Source organism: Quercus robur, chromosome 3 (genome assembly GCF_932294415.1).
Source record: "Quercus robur chromosome 3, dhQueRobu3.1, whole genome shotgun sequence".
NCBI lineage: Eukaryota > Viridiplantae > Streptophyta > Magnoliopsida > Fagales > Fagaceae > Quercus > Quercus robur.
The window spans coordinates 1,072,580-1,094,092 of record NC_065536.1 but is presented as its reverse complement, the minus strand read 5'-3'; the positions used below and the strand labels follow the sequence as shown (position 1 = coordinate 1,094,092).

At 34.5% G+C, this 21,513-nt stretch overlaps 1 protein-coding gene and 1 long non-coding RNA gene across 2 annotated transcripts in view; one reads left to right on the top strand and one right to left on the bottom strand.

Annotated features, from left to right (window-relative positions):
- Nucleotides 1–244: 244 nt before the first annotated feature.
- LOC126716506 (putative receptor protein kinase ZmPK1) overlaps nucleotides 245–21,513 on the top strand; it is a 35,790-nt gene continuing 14,521 nt past the window's right edge. Inside the window, exons 1-2 of the mRNA XM_050417325.1 lie at nucleotides 245–268; nucleotides 2,470–4,682. Coding sequence (XP_050273282.1) covers nucleotides 245–268; nucleotides 2,470–4,682 — 2,237 coding nt within the window. The remainder of the gene's footprint in view (nucleotides 269–2,469; nucleotides 4,683–21,513) is intronic.
- Nucleotides 7,275–11,367, bottom strand: LOC126716599 (uncharacterized). Its single transcript, XR_007652141.1, has 4 exons — nucleotides 11,176–11,367; nucleotides 10,800–11,093; nucleotides 8,389–8,464; nucleotides 7,275–7,535 (listed from the first exon to the last, which is right to left on the bottom strand). It is a non-coding gene; the product is annotated as an uncharacterized LOC126716599 (long non-coding RNA).

Genomic DNA, 21,513 nt, shown 5'->3' with positions numbered 1-21,513 from the left:
CGCCAAATACAAGCCCAACGTGCACCCTATCCATAATAAGGAGTCATTCCAAACTAATATTGGTAATAAGGATAAGTCCCAAAAGGCAGGAAGGAGGAAGAAAAGATAAGACGTCCAGGGGGCAGCCACAACTGCCGCATTAAATGCAGGAAAACTACTTTCCCAGCCGCATTAATGTAGAGAAGACAGGCGAACAGTGTTACATTGGCCAATGCAACTCACAGAAAGATAAGGTGGATGTTCGATGGGACAGGCACTCAAGTGTAAGGTTCTTATCAATCTAAGGAGGCTATATAAGAGAAGGAGATCCTCATGAAAAGGGGATCGGAAAATTTAGAGGGAAAAAAGAGAGAGAGAGATTAAAGAATTCTGTAGTCTTTAATCAGAGCAAGAGGTGCACTCATACGTCTCCTCGGAACGGTATCCTGTGGACATAAATGAAATATTCTTACGTTCAGACTGTTGCATGACATATAACTAATTAACGTTCACTTCGTCCAGCCTTAGTTCTGTAACCCGCTCTCTACAAATTCATTGTTTAGGGTCTTTTGGGCCAGAACCACTTACTTGCTGGGCCTGGGCCCCAAAAACCGCCCCTACAATACCTTTAAGAAATATATATATATATATATATATATATGTACGTATGTATGTATAATTTTTATTTAAATTAATTATTCAAATTGTTCACTTTCTCAAAATAGATTATTATTGTAGTTGCACGATTTTCCTGGTCCAAACCCTATTGATCAAGCCTTGGCCCGAGGCGCAACACACAATAAATATTTGTAGAGGATGGGTCAAAGAACTTAGCCTCAGTGAGCTTAGTCGGTCTGATGCATGGACACTATTATTGTAGGTATTGGGCACGCTAAATCTAGAAATATTCAATTAGTCAACACACGTGAAATCTTGTTAAGTTGCATTCCAACCTATATTTGTGTCCATTCCCACCAAGTCTTTTGGGTCCCTCCCTATTATTTGATTTCCCCACGTGAAATCTTGTTGAGTTGCATTCCAACCTTCTGAATCTTCCCACCAAGTTTTTTGGGGCCCCCCATGTATCCCAAGTGGATAATATTTTATACTTAAAAAAAAAAAGATCCTTCTTTGTATTACCCTCCGGCTGCTACTTGGAGGTACTAACTAGCCAACCATATTGGACTATAAAATATTGTCAAAATTAATATATTATTTCCTTAAATTTTTTTTTTTAATATATTATTTTCAGAATGAGTTAGGATTGTCACAAAGGAGGAAGCGATGTCAAAACAATAATGCATCTTTTCATAAAATACTGCAACCTTGAAATGTCTCTCTCACATACATATATGAAAATATTCACAAATGAATTAGAAAATTTATTGTTTTAATTAAAAAAATTTTAAACTAGAGAAAATTTATGTAATTTGCAGCAACAAGCTTTTCATTATTCACCGAGGAAGAAAATCATTTAGCGAAAAGGGTCAAATATATGTGGGCAATAATGTCTTTTTTTTTTGGCTGGAAAAAATATAATAAAAAATTGAAGATAAATGCATTTAGAGGAATAACAATACTAATTTACTAACAGCTCTCATTTTCAACTCTTCTTATGGTTGATGGAAACATCATCCTACATTGATAAGATAGTACCATTGTCATCATTGTGAGCAACACTCTAGAAATTATTAGCTCTGGATCTAAAATTTTCATTAATGGTCTCAAGAATTAAAGAAGGAAAAAAAAAAAAAAAAAATCCCTCAAGGCGTTTTCCATATCAATGGTACATACTATTATATACTGAATTATATCAGCATATTGTAATTATTTCTAAAAAAAAAGAATTATATCATAATATTGATTAAAAAAAAAAAAAAAAAAAAAAGAAGGAAAAAAGAAAAGAAGGAAGTCAAAGAGACTGTATAAAGAGAACTTGGCCCCTTTCCCCCATCAACGAAGGCCATAATTGAGCTTAACTATTTACTCAGTGGTTGGGCAAGAGTTTTGATTATGCTGATTTGCCCTCCAAATCAGGAATCTTCCTGTGCCAAGTGGAGAGGTATAGATATACTTTTTTGGTATACAAAACAATGTCCTCAGGCTTATCTAAATTGGACCAAGCATGTAACGAGTCAACAAATCAATATTAAATGTTTGTTGGAATGTGAATACAATCAGCCATCATAATCAACGGTTTGCAGAAAATATTCAAGTAAAAAAAAAAAAAAAAAAAGAGTATGCAGAAACTAGAGTTTTTTTTTTTGAAAAATCACGTATAGAAAATCTTCATTTAGAAGTTGGTCCATATGCGTAGTCTTTTGCCTTGTTTTTATTTATTTATTTTTTATATTTTCTTGGCAATGCATCATAAAAGTCTTGGTGTGCGCAACTAGTGGGCAGGCAAACAAGCAGAAAGATTATTTCAACAAGTGAGCAGTCCAGATTTTGTTCTTCAATTATATATGACGAAGAATATTTAAGAAGTAGAAAGATCTCAATCGTGCAATACCTCTTGCATTTCCTTTGGATATCTCAATTTTCTTCCTTCTTTTATGTCTGCTACAAACTCTTTCTCTATCTTCATCTAATACATTAGACACTCTTAAAGGCACATCTCTGTCAGTTGAGAAACCAAGTCACAAATTGGTTTCAGAAAATGGTGAATTCTCTGCGGGGTTTTTCCCTGTTGGAGATAATGCGTTTTGCTTTGCCATATGGTTAAACAAGTCTTCAACTCCCACAGTTGTTTGGATGGCAAACCGAGATGAACCTGTTAATGGAAGAGGTTCAGTGCTTTCTATTTTGGCAGACGGCCAGCTTATACTAACCAATTCACTTGGTATCACCATTTGGACAACTAGAGCAGCAGACTTGACCTCATTAGAGGTCACCGATTTGCAACTACAGCTCCAAAACACAGGCAATCTCGTTCTTCATAATTCCAAAGGTGTTGTCATCTGGCAGAGCTTTGATTCACCATCAGATACGCTTCTACCTCAACAAGCACTCACCATGATGTCGAGCCTTATCTCAAGAAAAAGCCAAGATGACCATTCATCTGGCAACTATAAGCTCTTTTTTGACAATGATAATGTGCTCAACCTGCTTTTCCAAGGTCCAACAATGTCCAGTCTCTACTGGCCGGATCCATGGCTTGAAAACCCTGGACAAGCTGGAAGGTCTATGTACAATACTAGTAGACGTGCACTACTACACGACTCAGGTTATTTTGAGTCATCTGATCATTTTCAATTCAATGCAACAGATTTTGGTGTGGTAACTCACAGACGATTAACACTTGACCCTGATGGCAACCTTCGATTATACAGCCTACAAAAGATGAATGGGAGTTGGGATGTAACATGGCAAGCCTTCTCTGACCCATGCAGGATTCATGGCATATGTGGACCTAACAGTCTTTGCAGTTATGATCATGTTTCTGGCAGGAGATGCTCTTGCTTAAAGGGCTTCAAGATTAAAGATCAGACTGATTGGTCTTATGGGTGTGAACCAGAATTCAGCATCCCTTGCAACCATACAGATGAGTCTAGCTTTGTCCAACTTGCTCATGCTGAATTCTATGGCTCAGATATCTTCTTCTATCCGAATGTTACCTTTCAATTTTGTCAAGAACAGTGCCTGAATAAGTGTGATTGCAATGGCTTCCAATATAAATATGATGAGGGTAGTGGTTACTATAATTGTTACCCCAAATATCTACTAATGAGTGGACACCAATCACCAAATTTTGTTGGAGATTTTTATTTAAGACTACCAAAAGCAGGTCTTTTTCATAGCAAGACCCCTGGTGAAGAATTCAAGTTACAATGTTCTGCCAAACTATCCAAGCAAATCGTAAGAACGTATGAAAATAAGACGGTAAGGCTTTTGCTTTGGTTTGCCACTGCAGTGGGAGGTTTGGAGGTGACTTGTGTTTTTCTGGTCTGGTTATTCTTGTTAAGAACTAGTAAACATCCTAACCCAGATCCTACTTCACAAGGATATCTCCTCACAGCTAAATTTAAGCGATTCACCTTTGATGAGCTAAGAAAGGCAACGTGGGGATTCAAAGAAGTGATTGGGCGAGGAGCAGGAGGGACAGTATATAAAGGTGTACTGCCTGATCAGCGGGTTGCAGCAATCAAGCGACTTGATGAAGCTAAACAAGGAGAAGCAGAATTTCTAGCTGAGGTAAGCACCATTGGGATGTTGAACCACATGTACTTGATAGAGATGTGGGGATATTGTGCGGAGGGAAAGCATAAGCTTCTGGTGTACGAGTACATGGAACATGGATCTTTAGCTGAAAATATTACTTCTAATGCACTTGATTGGAAGAAGAGGTTTGAAATAGCAGTGGGCACTGCAAAAGGCCTAGCTTATTTGCATGAAGAGTGCTTAGAGTGGGTTTTACATTGTGATGTAAAGCCTCAGAATATATTGCTAGATTCCAACTTTCAACCAAAAGTCGCAGATTTTGGCTTGTCTAAACTAGTAAGTAGAAGTATGAGTGATCATTCAAGCTTCTCAAGGATGAGGGGAACTAGAGGTTACATGGCTCCTGAGTGGGTTTACAATCTTCCCATTACTTCTAAAGTGGATGTCTACAGCTATGGAATTGTGTTGTTGGAAATAGTCACTGGAAAGAGCCCAGGTGGCATGCATACCTCTGACAATGGAGAGACAAGAGAGCATAAGAGGTTGGTCACTTTGGTAAAACCGTAAAAGAGTATATAAACATTGGAGTTGCAACAAGGAAGTCATGGATCGAAGAAATTATAGATCCCATGATGTCTGGCAATTATGACAAGGTTAAGATGGAACTTTTGGTCAAGGTGGCCTTGCAATGTGTGGCAGAGGACAGGGATGAGAGACCCAGCATGAACCAGGTAGTAGAGATGCTTATAGGCCATGAGGATTAATATTTGTTGAATAATTTATAAGTTTTGTTTAATTTGAGTTGTAAAAAGATTTCATTATGCATTCCTATTTCTTTTTCGTGGAAGAATAGAAATTTATGAACTGTAATAAAGGAATTTATGGATTAATCTTCTCTCCATTGTATATAGACTTTTCTTTTATTTTTTCCAACATGTAAAATTTGATAAGGAGTAATGTTACAGTGACAAACAAATTGGCAATATTTTTACAAAATGTTGATGTGACAAACCTTTTATTAGTTTTCATTATGGCCCACAATTAATATAACTTTTTCATTTACCAATGATTACTTACCACATTAGCAATTTGTAAAATTTTTTATAAAATAATTTGTATTTCTATATTATTCTTTGATAAGTACATAAAAGAGAAAGCAGAAAATGTTGGATGCTTTTGGCCTATTGGTTAATTAAACATGCTTTACAAGGTTGTTACTAAGCTGTTGGCCAGACATATGAAGCCTTTCCCATATGAACTAATTAATCCACTTCCGGCAAGCTTCATCTTCGGCAAGAGAGCAATAGATAACATTGTATATTCCAAAAGGCTGTTATGAAATTCAAGGGAAGCAAGCCCAAATGTCGATCAAGATTGGTTTTGTGAAATTTTATGACATGCTATAATGGAGTTTCATTCCTTAGAGTCTAGAAATTGGTTTTGAGAAAGCCTTCCTCTTACTAGTGATAGGAATATAAAGGAGTACACATCCTAAGCTCTTGTGTTTCTTCCGTGTAAAGCCTTGGACCAGAGGGAGCTGGTGGTCTGATTAGGGTTATGACAGTAAGGGATAAATGGCTTTTCGAGGAATGTTAAGATAACTTTGGGAGAACCATGACCTGAGTGGGTCAAAGTGAGTTTCAAAATAGTTAATTAATGAAAATTTCCCATAGATAAAGGGTTTTTACATTTGCATTTGTCACTAATTATTTTAAGAAAAAACCAAGTAAAAAAAATTATAAAATATACATATTTATCTATCTATATACGTCTAAAAGCTGAAGTTTAGTATTTATTATTGCTATACTCTTGTTGAGCAAAATCAACAGCTACATCATCTACCCATTTTCAACATATGTATTTATATATATATATATATATATATATTTTTTTTTTTCCATATTAATTTCCCAACTTATTGTTATACTTTCTCCAACTTTTTCCCTCCCTTTTACATTTTCATCTTCCTGTTACTATCTACCTTAGTAACCGTTTGGATATTGCGTCTACATTCCATGTCCAGGGTTTCACCTTTTTTTTTTTTTTTTTTTTTGAGAAGAGCATTAATTGAGTTCCAGTGGGTCCTGTGCACTGTTCACAAGATCTACAAATCTCTTTTTTCAACAAAACTTTCATTAAAAATGGATCCCACAGCACTATTCACACATTCAAAAATTATTTTGCTACAGTGTTTTCAATTTTCAGCAAAATAAGCGATATCCAAATGGACCCTTAATATCACTTTTCCTCTATCCCTTTATCTTTATTTATTTTTGGCTTTATCTTATTCCCTTTTCTTACTATAAATTTACAATTATCTTTCTCATTCTATATATAGTTTTCCTACAAAAAAAATGTTATGTCTCTCTCTTTCTCTCTCTCTCTCAAAATTTTGTTTTCTATTTTTTGGTGGATTTAAAAAAAAAAATTCTTGCATCTCTAGATTCTCTACTTTAGGCTAATGAAATTTTGTATTATTTGGAACTCTAATTTGGGTTGATTTGATTAAGTTGTATTTTTAAGTTGTTTTCTTTTTTCTTCTCTCTGATTTCATAGAGGGGTGTTATCATATTGCATTATAAATATATTATATAAGAATATAATGTTATTTCATTACAAACATAACCTGATTTGGATAATTTAATACTCCCTCCGTCCCACTTTGTTTGTCCTCTATTCTATTTTGGGATGTCCCAAAATATTGTCCTATTTCTAAAAATAAAAGTCATTAATTTACTAATATTCCTATTATACCCCTATTTTATTAATAATTCAATTTTTTGATAAATTTATTTAATGGTAGTTTTGGAAACTTGTACATTTTTAAAAGATAGACAAGACAATAAATGATGTTCCCTTAAAAAGTTTGACTTTTCAAACAGGACAAACAAAGTGGGATGGAGGGAGTATTTATTACTATATATATATACTAGCCGCTAACCCGTGTGATGCACGGGATAGTTTAACAAAATTAAATTGTTGCACATCAATTATTGCAAAATGGTAGAAGAACTAAGAATAGTACATTGTACTCATATTCTGCATGATGACAATAAGGTTAAAAAATAAGAGTTGACAGGAAAAATATCAAAAGAATACAATTTGACTGGAGAGATACAGAGAAAAGCAACTCATATCGAATATCAATTATCAAATAACTCTTGTATGTAAATATCGTACACTACAGCATTAGAGGGATAGATATCATAATGATGATAACCGACTAAATCACATATAGTGGAAAGTCTTGTGCCACTTAGTTATAAGCTAACAAACATTAACAACCTCCACATCATTAGGTTTTACATGGATTGAGGCATTGTGTACACCATATAAACTTATCAAGAATTACCTCACGATGCTCCTAATTGAACTGCATTGGTTTGGGGTAACCTCTAGCAAAATAAGAAAAAATAATATCTATCAAAATAAAAAGTTAAGTCAAAAAAATATAATAGAAGCCATGAAGTCAATAAAAACAAATTTTAAGGATAGTTCAAGCTCAAAATTAAATGTGTGTCGGTTTTTTCCAACTTAATTTTGTCATTAAATATCCCTATTCAAAACTGAAAATATTAATGTTGTCTACTATTCAAATTTGTGTAGTAGTAATTTAAATATTCTAGAGCTATATCCAACCAAGAACCATAAAGAAAGGCAGAGGGAGGCAGACTAATTTAAATGAAGAAAAATGAAGGCCTCTAGCAGAATTCAAACTTGTAACAATAGTGAGCATCACCTCCAACTTAAACATTAGAGCCCTTATGTATGCTAAAATTATCATACATGAATATGTTTATGGAGTGGTCTCACACCCTTGGCCCAAATGATATGCATTTGGCTGTAGTTTTTATTGAAGTCTTTGACTATATAATTCCTCAAGGGTTTACTTTTGGGTGGGTATACAGTCATGAGGCCTCTCCTAAATTTTCAATAAAACCTAAAAACCAATGCACTATCATGGGCTTTCAAGTGGGAAATCATAATTTCAGCTATAATACTTAAGCTTATAACTTTAAATATACATGCAGAATCACTACTTCTCTTTTGCATAATTGTATGCCAAACGCAAGCATCAAAATGTGATTTGATTAGGTCTTTTCTTTATTCTGCTTGATAAAACATGTATTTAGTGCTCAATGTTTGTTTTGTAATTAGAAACTCTTCTCAAAATAGTTTATGAATTGAAGCACACAAATAACATTAAATCTCATGCTCAAACATTATGTCCAGTTTCATAGCAGTTACCTGCAAAACTATTGAATCTTTGACTTGTATAATCCTTTTCATGGCCAATTTTGGGTATCACTATCACTTCTTCTACCTAAAAAAACAACAAATTCCAAATAAGAAATCTTAACAACAGCAAACCCATGTCTCCAAGACATTTAATCAAACAGGTAGTATGTACAAACTCAGAAAACATAAATATTAACTTAAAGGGAATCCAAAACCATGTTAAATGAAAACTGATATTTTTCACTATAAACAATACATCACTAGCAACAATGACGATGAAGACACAATTAAGGACATCAAACATGCTTAGAATAACATGTGTTATATCATACCTTTACCAAGTGTAATACAAGACAAATTATTGTATCTGTCCAAAAATATGTCTAATTCCTCTATCAAAATTATTCATTGACTGCATGCCTTCGCACATGATCAGTTCTCTGCATACAAAACTCCTCAACAACCACCTATTATTTCATAATACAACTCTACAAAGTTAAGTTGATAATCCACTACTTAAAATTTTTAAAAATCAAATGAACTAACGACGAAAATCTAAAGATTTTCTAAAACAAAACCAATAACTATATAGCATCAAATCAATTGTGCCTAAAATTTTTATTGAACCCCATAAACAAAATCTATTTGCAACACTCAGCCCATATATATAACTGAAAATTCTGAAACCACCATCTACATCAATGCATCAACTTCAATTAAAAATAAAAACAAAAATAAAAAGAAAGAAGAAGAAATCAAAGACAAAACAAATGGAGAAGGAGAGAGACTTTTACAGGAGTGGCAAAACTTAAATAGATTACCAATCTAACAAAATAAATTTAGAGTGACCCTCCAATGAAATAAATTTAGCCCAAATAATCCATTTAAATTTTGAAATTTAATCCAAATAATTCAAAAAAAAAATAATCACCAGGCCCATTCTTAGGCCTTTCAAAAACATAGGAACAAAAAAACCATTAAAAAAAACACCATGGCTTTTGCCAAAACCTACAGCATGAACTCTAATGGCATGACCAGCATTGGCCTCTCTAAACAGGCCAAACATGTGATAAAAATAGAGATTAGTGCAACAAAGATCTCCTCCACAATGGCATCGAGAGTATAAGTATTGTCAGCACCACTGGCATATGCACTTGGTGCATGTAATTTTAGAACTAAACTGGCCTATCTAAGTAAAGCTAAATCAGATCTGCTAAGAAAACCTAGATATCAAAATTAAGCCGAGCTTGAAGCTAAAGCAAAACCTGTAAGGTTGCTGTCAGATTTTAAGGGTTGGGAGGCTCTTCATTACTATCTCCACTACGAAACCCATCCATATCCAGAATATTTTCCTACAAAACTTGTAGAATTTGATTTTCTATGATTGTTTCCCTCACTTCAAAAGAAAAAAAGAATAGAGAGGAAAAAGGGTTAGGAATTGAAATCCCTAAATTGATAGAAAACCTAATTGAAGACATAATTAAAACACAACTTCGAGCCTATGTTCTATTTAAAACAATTTCAATTTGAATTTTAAACCATATCAATAAAAGAAAATTGAAACTTGAAAAAGATCAGTAACTATCATTTCATCAAATGAATAGCATGCAAATTTCATCATTTAAATTGGAAAAAGTAGCTACTTGGAAAAGGTAGAAACTATCATCAATATACAATTTAAAATAAACAAAATGACTAAAATTGTATTATTAGTAAAATCTAACAAATCACTACTAAACTGTTCCAGTACCAGAACTTATCTTGTTCCTAGCAGGGACATAAAACATGGTCTCAATCAACACACCTCATTCTCCCTCGAATCTACATTTTAGTAGAAGGATCCCATTCCTAGCCAAATCATTTTTCCTTTAATACCAAGCAAAACAAAAACAAACAACAAAAGGTATATTATGTCCAGATAAAAGCAATCCTCAAGATTATTAAAACCTGATGTCAGTAATAGCACCTCAATCTAATTCCACACATTCAGCGACTATGCAACAATATTGGTTTCAAAGGGGAAAAACAAAAATGCACAACCCAAATGTATAATCCAACAATATGCAGAAGATGCTCTTCTTTTCTAATAAATCAGATCATTCACATAAGGCATAAAAGAAATTAGAATTAGAAATCTGAATAAAGAAATGCAAATAAGAAAACTAAAGACAACCTAAAAGAAATATGCAACAATACCCACAAAAAGAAATATTGCTATATTTCAGTCATATAGCAATATGCAACAATACCCACAAAAATAAATTTTGAATTTTGGGGTTACACCATCCTCCTTTCCTCTCATCCTAATAATTCCAATTCTCCAACACTACCAACCATGAACGGCTAAATAAAAACAAATCTCAAGAAAAACCCAAAACCTAAATCATAATGTCCAAAATTTTAAAATAGAAAATAATTACCAACAGTAGTCTGACGGTGGAGGAACAAATGCTCTCTGCCTTACAGACTTGCTTCGCTTGATCTCTCTTTACCTACTGACTTTCACTCTTAGTATTAGTTATTTTTCTTAATATAAGGCGAGCAAATACAAATTAGAGAAAATCAGCAGTGCCGCTGTCACTCTCGCCTTCAACGGACTGCGGGGAAGAGAGGCTTGGACGGTATTGAGATTGAAGAGGCGTTGGTTCAGAGATTGCGTTAGGATTTTTGGATTGCTCTCTTTTGATCTTAGCTTTGACTAATTCTGTAAGAATCTGAAAAGAGAGTAGAAGGCATCGGGTATTTTTGGGAGAAAAAAGAGTACCAGATTTAGGGGAAAAAAAAAAAAAAAAATACCGGTAGCGGTTTAGGCGACCTGATGTTGGTGAGCGACTGGCTTGCCGGTGGATGATAGTCTGAGTGTCTGACACTCCGAAGATTACTCTCTCAATTTCGTTTTTTCTGCCTCTTTTTGTCTGATGGTGAACGATCCTCATATTAACTTCTCTCTTTCTACGTTTCACAGATTATGGGTTCTCTCTGTTTTTTTTTTTTTTTTTTAGTTAAATGGTTAGTTAAAGGGTCCGTTTGGATTGAGCTTATTGTTGCTGAAACTGAAAACTGAAAACTGAAAATACTGTAGCAAAATAATTTTTAAATGTATAAATAGTATCGTGGGACCCATTTTTAATATTTTTTAATATGTAAACAGTAACAGCACAGTGCGTGAACAGTGAATTTACTGTTCAAAATAGTGAAATTTGTCTCCCAAAGTCAACAAAAGCAGGCCAAAAAAAAAAAAAAAAAAAAAAAGGAGAAAACGCGAACGGGAAAAACGCAGACGCAGCGGACGCGGAGCCCAAACGCTCACAAAATCCCAAAAAGTTACAATGTTTGGTGTTTTAAAATGTAATGGTGGCAACGTGGCGTAATGAGGTGCGATCAACAAAAAGTCAAACGTTTCGACTATGAGTTATTATATAGATTTTTTTTATTTTTACCTTTTTCTTCTCATATTATTTTTTGTAGATTTCTTATTATTCTCTCTTGATTTTTTTTTTTTTTAAAAATTCTTTCTTGCAATTCTCCTTTATACTAATGAATCATTGTGATTTATAAACTCTAATTTGGGTTTATATGTTTTGGTGTTGTATTTTTTAGTTCCCCATTTACAAGTAGTATCTCTCTCTCTCTCTCTCTCTCTCTCTCTCTCTCTCTCTCTCTCTCTCTCTCTCTCTCTGTGGTTTGATTTATTTATTTTTTTGAGTTAATACTTGATAATTTTGGAATTAAGAATTTGAGTTTATATCTAATCACAATTTTGGCTATGCTAATTATAGATTGACATTTAGTTCATTTTGGTCTATTTGGGTTCACTTCATCCACTTCAGTCCAATTCAGTCTACTTCAGTTCATTTTGGTCTACTTCGATCCACTATAGTTCAATTAGGTCCATTTGGTCTACTTTAGTCAATTCAGACCAATTCGGTCTAGTTTGAATAACACTAAAGCTACATTGCTGATTTGAATAAAATACATCTTTATTTATAAAAAATAAATAAATAGATAAATAAAATAAAGCCTTTTTGGGTGATTCCGATGTGGTTGGGTTTGTTATTCTCCAATTTGTTGATTTGAGTGGTTCTTCAATCAAATCAATACACGATTGGCTTGAATTAGTCTATATATAATTGGAACCATGATCATGAGAATGGCGATGGCAGTGCTTGACATTGCAAAACATCAGAGAGATGGAAGAAAATTTTTTTAGAGCCCAGACTCTTATACAATGAAAAGGCTAAATGTTGAATTGTGTATCAAATTTGTACAAAGGAATGCCTTTGATATACGCATAGAAGTATAAGTATAATATAGATGATGTCACTGAAGCCTGAATAAAGCACATATAATACTCTCCTAATGGAATAGAAACTAAACTATTAGCTTCTGGTATTAAATCTCAAGTTCACGAGGGGCTTCCCTGAATCCACAAGGCAATAAATTAGAATCCACCAAAGAAAGAATTTGACAAAAGTCTGTGTTTATTGATAATAGTCTATTTTGCCTTTGACGGCTACAAAATATATAAATATTAAGAAAAACGTCTAAAACCCTAATTTGCACTAATTATGTGATTAGGTGACAAAATATCAAAATTTACCAAAAATGGCAAAATTGAGTTAAATGAAGAATCATAAACTACTAACCTTAAGGGTTGTCCCAAAACAAGCGGGACCTTATTTTGACTTTTGAGAAAAACGTTTTTAAGGAAATAAAAATTACTATAAATGGCAAAATTGCAGTTTTTGAGGCTTAAATGAAGGAATTCGCCATTTTAGGGGTACCTCATGGAAAAGCAATGTCTATTGCTCAGAAGGTTGTTTCACTTCAGTCTGCCAAATTTTATGCAATTCCGACTCCGAGGCCCGTGATTTCTACTAGTGTCTTTTTGCCTTGTGCGATGATCTCAGGCATGCGTGAGAGTCTAGGAAGGCTATAATGGTTTGTATTACATCAATAGAAGTATAAATAAATGTGAAGTAAAAGGTAAAATGAAGTATACTGTATTACATGACTAGAATGAGCATAAGCCTATTGGACTTATATTTTAACATCCAACGAAAAGAATGAAAGAGAACAATTTTGAAAAAGTTTTCATAATTTAAATTACAAACAATTTCTAAATTATTTTTTCAACAACATTAATCCACATTCTAAGAAGCATCTCTACTACTTGGTTTATGTTGGGTCTCTCATCCTTGTCTTTTGCCACACATTGCAAAGCCACTTTGACCAGAAGTTCCAACTTAGCTTGATCATATTTGTTGGCTATCATGGGATCTCTAATTTCATCAATCCATGAATTCCTTGTAGGTGTTCCAATGTTAATATAATCTCTTACCAAAGTGACCAACCTCTTATGCTCCCTTGTCTCTCCACTGTTAGAGTATTGCATGCCAATTACTTTTAATCTTTATACACAATTACTTTTAAAAATCTAGTGAACAATGCTACATCTCATTTACCACCTCCTTTATGCAAAACATCAACCATTAAATATATGATAATAGTAAGAAACATTACAAATGAGATTACGAAAAAGAAATGATAACATTAACTAGATCCTATCATTATGAAGTAGTAGTCTATGATTTAACACATCTAAAGAAATTGAATATATAGAGTTTACTTAAGATATACGTAAAGATTCACATTAAAAAAAGCATATGAAAAGGTTTAAAAAAATGTATATTCTATAAATAAGAAAAAAAGGTATTTGTAAGGTTTTTATTGACTTAAAAGAATATGGAAAATTCAATTATTAATAACTAAAACAACAACAACAACAACAACAACAACAACAATATATATGGGTAATTACATTCTCCTTCCTTGAGGTTTGGAAAAATGATAGTCCACCGTAAATTTGAAGGGAAAAAATATTTTCCCCCTTTACATTTGTTTGGCCAAATTTTGTTAAATTAATATTAAAATATTGTGTACTAACCTGCCTATGCTTAAGGGTAGGTTTCTGAAATTATCCTTGTGGGGGTGAAAGACTAGGGAGCCCATATCTATGTATATGTTGGGCCAAGGGCCCAGTCCGAGGAAGAACTCCTTCTCAGCCAGGCAAGGTCGAGGACAAAGGGAACGGTCTGCCATTGAGAATGACACTCCAGACAATTCCATGGAAGATGATAAGTATTAAGAAAGAACAGAACAAAGGAAGACATGGAAATATCTAAGAGAAAGCTGTTACTATTGCATTAAATGCTCTGCAACTAACTGAACCATATTTTTCAACCTTTACAACCACTCCCAAAGACTTTGGGGAGGGGCTGATGGGACAAGTACCAGCACTATCAATCTAAATCTACACGTGGACGGTGGAAATGAGAGGATGATAGTATAAAATAGAGGAGAAGGGAAAAAGAGGGGGGGGGGGAGAGCAAATCTGGAGACCAAACTTATAATAAAGTATTACGAACTTTATTTAAGAATCAACCTCCTCGGGTAAAATCCGAGGACGTCTCTCCCTAGTAAACCTATGTTATCTTTCTTTTTTTATTATCAATATCTATTGGTCAATCATCTGATTCGCTAAGGTCCAAGTTTCCAACCAATTCTCTACAAATTCATTGTATAGGGCTCATTGGACCAAGACTCCATACATTTTGGGCTTGGGCTCCAAATTATGATCCTACAATTGGCGTCGTCTATGGGAACTTGGTGTTTTAGTGAGTTGAACACTCGACATACTGAGGCGATGCAGCGATATATCGACCATTGGTGGAGGAGACCATTTTGGCCATGGCGCATGCTACGCAGAGGATTGCTCCACATGGAACTATATTGGGGGCTTTTAATATCAAATATATATCTCGTGCCTTCATCAAGGGCCAGGTTCTCACGGACCTGGTGGCTGAGATCGCTGAACCCTCGCTAGATGAAATGATAGAAGCACAACACATAGATGGAAAATTAGTTGAAATGGTTTCACTGCGTGGGATCCTTTGTCTAGAATGGTACATGTTGATGGCACTACAAATTGAAGGTGATCCGAAGTGGGGCTAGTTCTATACTATCTCTTTAAAGTGCTTAAACAGAACCCACCGCATGCCTGAGTCCTCGGCTCGGATGCTTGGGGGAAGTTAACACTATACTATCTCTTTAAAGTGCTTAAACAGAACCCAATGCATACCTGAGTCCTTGGATCAGATGCTTGGGGGAAATTAACACTATACTATCTCTATAAAGTGCTTAAACAGAACCCAGCGCATGTCTGAGTCCTCGGACTAGATGCTTGGGGGAAATTAACAATATACTATCTCTTTAAGTGCTTATTAACATTATACTATCTCTTTAAAGTGCTTAAACAGAATCCAGCGCATGCCTGAGTCATCTGACCAGATGCTTAGAGAAATTAACACTATACTATCTCTTTAAGGTGCTTAAACAGAACCCAGTGCATGCCTGAGTCCTCAGACCAGATGCTTGGGTGAAATTAACACTATGCCATCTCTTTAAAGTGCTTAAATAGAACCCAGTGCGTGCCTGAGTCCTCGGACCAGATGCTTAGGAGAAATTAAAACTATACCATTTCTTTAAAGTGCTTAAGTAGAACCTAGCACATGCTTGAGTCCTCGGACTAGATGCTTGGGGGAAATAATACTATGTCATCTCTTTAAAGTGCTTAAACAGAACCCAGCGCATACTTGAGTCCTCGAATCAGATGCTTGGGGAAATTAACACTATGCCATCTCTTTAAAGTGCTTAAACAGAACCCAGCGCATGCCTGAGTCCTCAGACCAGATGCTTGGGAGAAATTAACACTATGCCATCTTTTTAAAGTGTTTAAACAGAACCCAACACATGCCTAAGTCCTCAGACCAGATGCTTGGGGGAAATTAACACTATGCTATCTCTTTAAGTGCTTAAACAGATCCCAACGCATGCTTGAGTCCTCGGATTAGATGCTTGGGGGAAATTAACACTATGCTGCCTCTTTAATTGCTTAAACAGAACCCAATGCATGCCTGAATCCTCGGACCAGATGTTTAGGGGAAATTAACACTATGACATCATCATAAATGTTGAATAGAACCTTAGCACACGATGGTCCCCTTAGATCATTTACTTTAAATTCCACATTTTTTGATGGCTACATTGTTTGTAGTATAGAGCACACGGTTAATTTTCTTGATTATTTCTACATAGTTAACTTCTTTAAAGTTAGCAGTCGGGTGCCACTGTCGGTTTTGATAAAGTCAGGGTGACAACTTTTCGTTACTGTCAACAGCATCAATTCTAAGTCCCATTTGAGGGAAAAATACCAACACACCCATTCGTGAAATAATTATTGCAGAAAAGGAAAGATTCATAAAGTAAAAGTGCAACCTTTTTTTTTTAATTAAATAAAGGAAAAATACATCATATACAAAGTGGCTTAGGCAGGCTTGTTTCAAAAGCTAGCTATAAAAGAGAAAGCTCATAGGAATGGTAGATCCACAATCTTGTTCTAGCAGCAATCGAGCCTGTATGGATGGTACCGGCGATGAGAAAGAAGAAGAAGTGGAAACGCTTGATCCACAATCTTGTTCTAGTAGAAATTGAGCCAATATGGATGGTACCAGCGATGAGAAAGAAGAAGAGGCGAAAACGCTTGATGGACTCCTCTTCTCCTAACTACAAGATGTTCTGCTATCAAGGCTGAGAAACAGGAAACTTGTCTATCCTTGTCCTTGTTGATTTGCTTGATCAACCTTGTATCGTTTTCACATCTGTGCACACATGATATATGTCACCAGATGAGACCCAGACTCTGTTGCACCAAAAATCTGATGTGATCTACACCTGCTTTGGGTCTTGGCTGAAGGAGGAGGGACTTCTTTCTTGCTCGGTTGAAAGGATGGAACGTCCTTGGCCTTTGTTTCCCTTGCCTTAACTGCGTCATCCCGGATCTTGGCAGTATCCTTGGTTTTTAAGGAGGGCTTGGTTTTCTTGCCCTCATCTTTATCCTTGGCCACCTTATTCCCTAGACTTTGATCACCATCTTGGCAGGGTCCTTGGGAATGCCTGAAGGGTTAAGAACTTGAGATTCCTACAAAACTCAAGGATCCGTAAATGAGGAAGAACGATTCCCCCAAAGTTGTCTTATATATAAGGCAAAATTTAGTGGAAATTAATTCGCCCGAATTTCAAAGAAAGAGTTACGGGCGAGATAAGTCTCGCTCAATTTCCAAAGAAATCCTCAATCGTTGGATTTGCGTCACTTCATAAAGACATTAATGAAGGCGCGCCTAGTGTACTGAAAACGTCAAGAACGCGACCTGGATATACTAAAAGATATCTTGCAATCAGAAGTGGTATAAAATGGGCGCGAAGGGGTTACTATCACATCGAGATCCTTCTTTCCTCCCATGGAGAAGAAAAGGAGAATTCCGAGGGGCTATTGTGGGGGTGAAAGACCAGGGAGCCCATACCTATGTATATGTTGGGCCAAGGGCCCAGTCCGAGGAAGAACTCCTCCTCGGCCAGGCAAGGCCTAGGACAAAAGGACCGGTCTGCCATTGAGAATAACACTCCGGACCATTCCATGAAAGAGGATAAGTATTAAGAAAGAACAGGATAAAGGAAGGCATGGATATATCTAAGAGAAAACTGCTACTATTGCATTTGATGCTCTACAACTAATCGAACCATGTTTTTTAGCCTTTACAACCACTCCTAAAGACTTTGGGGAGGGGCAGATGGAACAAGTATTAGCACTATCAATTTAAATCTACACATGGACGGTGGAAATGAGAGGAGGATAGTATAAAATAGAGGAGAAGGAAAAAAAGGGGGGGAGGGGGGAGCAAATCTTGAGACCAGACTTGTAACAAAGTATTACGAACTTTATTTAAGAATCAACCTCCTCGGGTAAAATCCGAGGACGTCTCTCCCTAGTAAACCTATGTTATCTTTCTTTCTTTACCATTAAGATCTATTGGTCGATCATCTGATTCGCTAAGGTCCAAGTTACCAACTCATTCTCTATAAATTCATTGTATTGGGTTCATTGGATCAAGACTCCATACATTTTGGGCTTGGGCTCCAAATTATGACCCTACAATCCTCAATTTCAAAATTAAAATCTCATAATTTTAAATTTTAAATTACAGTTTATTTTAAAATATGAAATAATGACTTTTGCTTTTTTCCTTTTTTTTTTTTCTCAATAAGTTATGGAGAGATTTGTCATTTCAAATGTTTTGGTACTTTATATATTTTGTATTTTTATTCTAAATTTATGAGTAATGTTTTTACTAATTGTGGTTAAATATTTATAAAGAAATTCTTTAAAAAATTTAAATTATTTTGTGATTAATATATACAGAAGGAGAGAGTGTTAATTTCTTCAAACTCTAAGGGAGGGAAGTGTTATTTCCCTTTAGGTTTGGAGTGGAGGGTCATTTCTCTAAACCTCATGGGAGGGGAGTGCAAAAAATAAATACCATCTTGGTCATTTCTCTAAAACAAATACCATCTTCTTCAATTGCATTAACTGTTCTTCATTGTATTGTCTAGACTATCCTGTTGTTTTCCAAATAAACTAAAACCTGATAACAACACAAAATATAGACATTATAATATGATTTTCCCTAAATCTGGTCAACAACATTAAAACTATTTGTGTTGTAAATAAAATGATAAAAAATACTTGCATCAAATAACACATATAAATTAGTCTATAATAAGACAATGGGAGTACAAACTTCATAAAAAATCCAACAAAAAATGAGAGAGAGGGTGAGAAATAACCTTTTTGTTTGAGAAAAATATGCATAAAATGGGAGAGCAGAGTGACAAATTTATAGTAAGATGATGAGAATAAGAAGAGCCAAAATAAAGGAAGATAAATGGACAAAATTATATGTAAAGTCAAAACCTTCTTAGAGGAATATGTATAGACAATACTTAGTTATAACATCAAAATTAAAGTAAGTGAATATGTAAAGTTAAAACCACCTAAGATGAATTTGCAAAGCCAATGTATTTATATATTTAATATTGTCAAAAATAAATAAATATGAAAAACAATAATGATGTGACAATGATGTAGACGATGATGTGACTTAATAGAAGCGTAGTAATAATAAATGATACGTTTCAGCTTTTAGATATATATATATATATATATATAGAGAGAGAGAGAGAGAGAGAGAGAGAGAGAGAGAGAGAGAGAGAGAGAGAGATTAAATAGAAGATCGTATATCATCATATAACAACTTGATAATGAAAGGAGAAGATTCTTTCAAACAACATTACATTCATCCTAAACCGTGCCCCAAAAAGCTGGAGCATGTTTATATTCACCATTTCGAAACAATGACTCCTTTCCATCTAGGAGAAAGTGACCCTTATGAAAATGGTTCGCAACAGATGAAGACCAAGTCGAATAGATATTCCGTGAGGAGTAAGTATGAGAGAGATTAAATAGAAGATCGTATATCATCATATAACTACTTGATAATGAAAGGAGAAGATTCTTTCAAACAACACTGCATTCATCCTAAACTATGCCCCTAAAAGCTAGAGCATGTTTATATTCACCATTTTGAAACAATGACTCCTTTCCATCTAGGAGAAAATGACCCTTATGAAAATGGTTCGCAACAGATGAAGACCAAGTCGAATAGATATTCCGTGAGGAGTAAGTATTGCTACACGCACAATACTTTTTATCATAGCTGAGTTAACAAATTTTTATAGGTTTCATCAAGATCTACCACAATATCACTTTTTTACCTATTAATAAGAATTTGCCCCCATGAAAGTTGTGAAAATTTTCATGTTTTTAAACTTATTGTTCCTAAATTCACCCACCCTCTCTAATGATAGTGTGCATTTTTTTATTATTTATTTTAAGATTATTAGAAATTTTTTGATTGAAACGAAAATCCATTCCCCCAAAAACTAAGAATCAAAATATACAATGGGTTGGAAAATAGGTGGACACTCCTCAATCCAGATTTGAGGATCCCCTATTCCAACAAAAGCAGCTGCTAGCAACTTTATTACAAGATTTGCTAATTTGTAATTACATAAAAAACAAGTACAGTCAAAATCATTGCAGCAATCACGAATATTCTTCACAATATCGCCATAAATTGTCAAGCTTGGTCTTGCATCACTAGCATTGGAATTTGAAATGTTTACATTTTTCTTTTTTTTAAAAGTCAAATATTATAGTTAACTTTCCCATAATCTTAAAATATAGTTACTATTTCATTATATATCCAATATTGTGTTTAACCGAAAAATTAATTAGCAACCTGATGGTAGGGAGGATTCATGGGGAATTGAAGGACTGTTTACTGATTCACATTAGGTTGGCATCTCTCTCTCAGAATATATATAGTTTAACTGGTTTCAAGAGAATCACTTTTTAGCAACCTGGTCTTTATCGAACGAGTTAGCTGATTCATTTGTTTTAGGCTCTGCCCCTCAAACTTAGTTGGATAATATTTAGTGTAGTTTGTTTAATTTTTGTTGTTTCAATAAAATTTTTTTATTCTCAACTAAAAAAGAAAAAAAGTTCTGTAAATAAAAAATAAACAAAAACTTTGACTAATTTTAATTTTTGTAGGGCTAGTTTTAATTAGGAGTGAGGAGCAAATATAATTTTCTTCAACCTATTTTTTTTTTTTATAAAAATAAAAATAAAAATACAATTATTCAAAAAAATTGGGGGCCTAGTCTCTTACATGGTTCTGTCCGGTGGGGCTTAATTGAAAGCTTTCTCCTCGCCACTTTGCTTCCATGTACATAAAATATGCACATTTTACAACCAAAAATAAAATAAAAATTGCCCTTATTTAGTCCTGCTCCAAATTAATAGATCAGTAGGTCTACAAGCACTGAAAGGAATTCGTTTAATCAAAACCTGCATCAAGTCAAGTGTGAGGAAAATCTCATCAATTAGTGGTCTCATTACATTAGATGATTGCCCATCTATATTGAAGTATATAAATCTCTAAACTCTTTCATTCTTGGTCTCAGGCCATAAGTCTTTTATCTTTGGGCCAAGGCTCTAAAGTCTTTCATTTTTGGGCCGGTGCCTTTGACATTCGTTTGATCTTTATTTTGGATTCTATTTTAGATGGATGCTTCTTGGATGGTGATTCTTTTGAAGTATGTATACAACCTCCT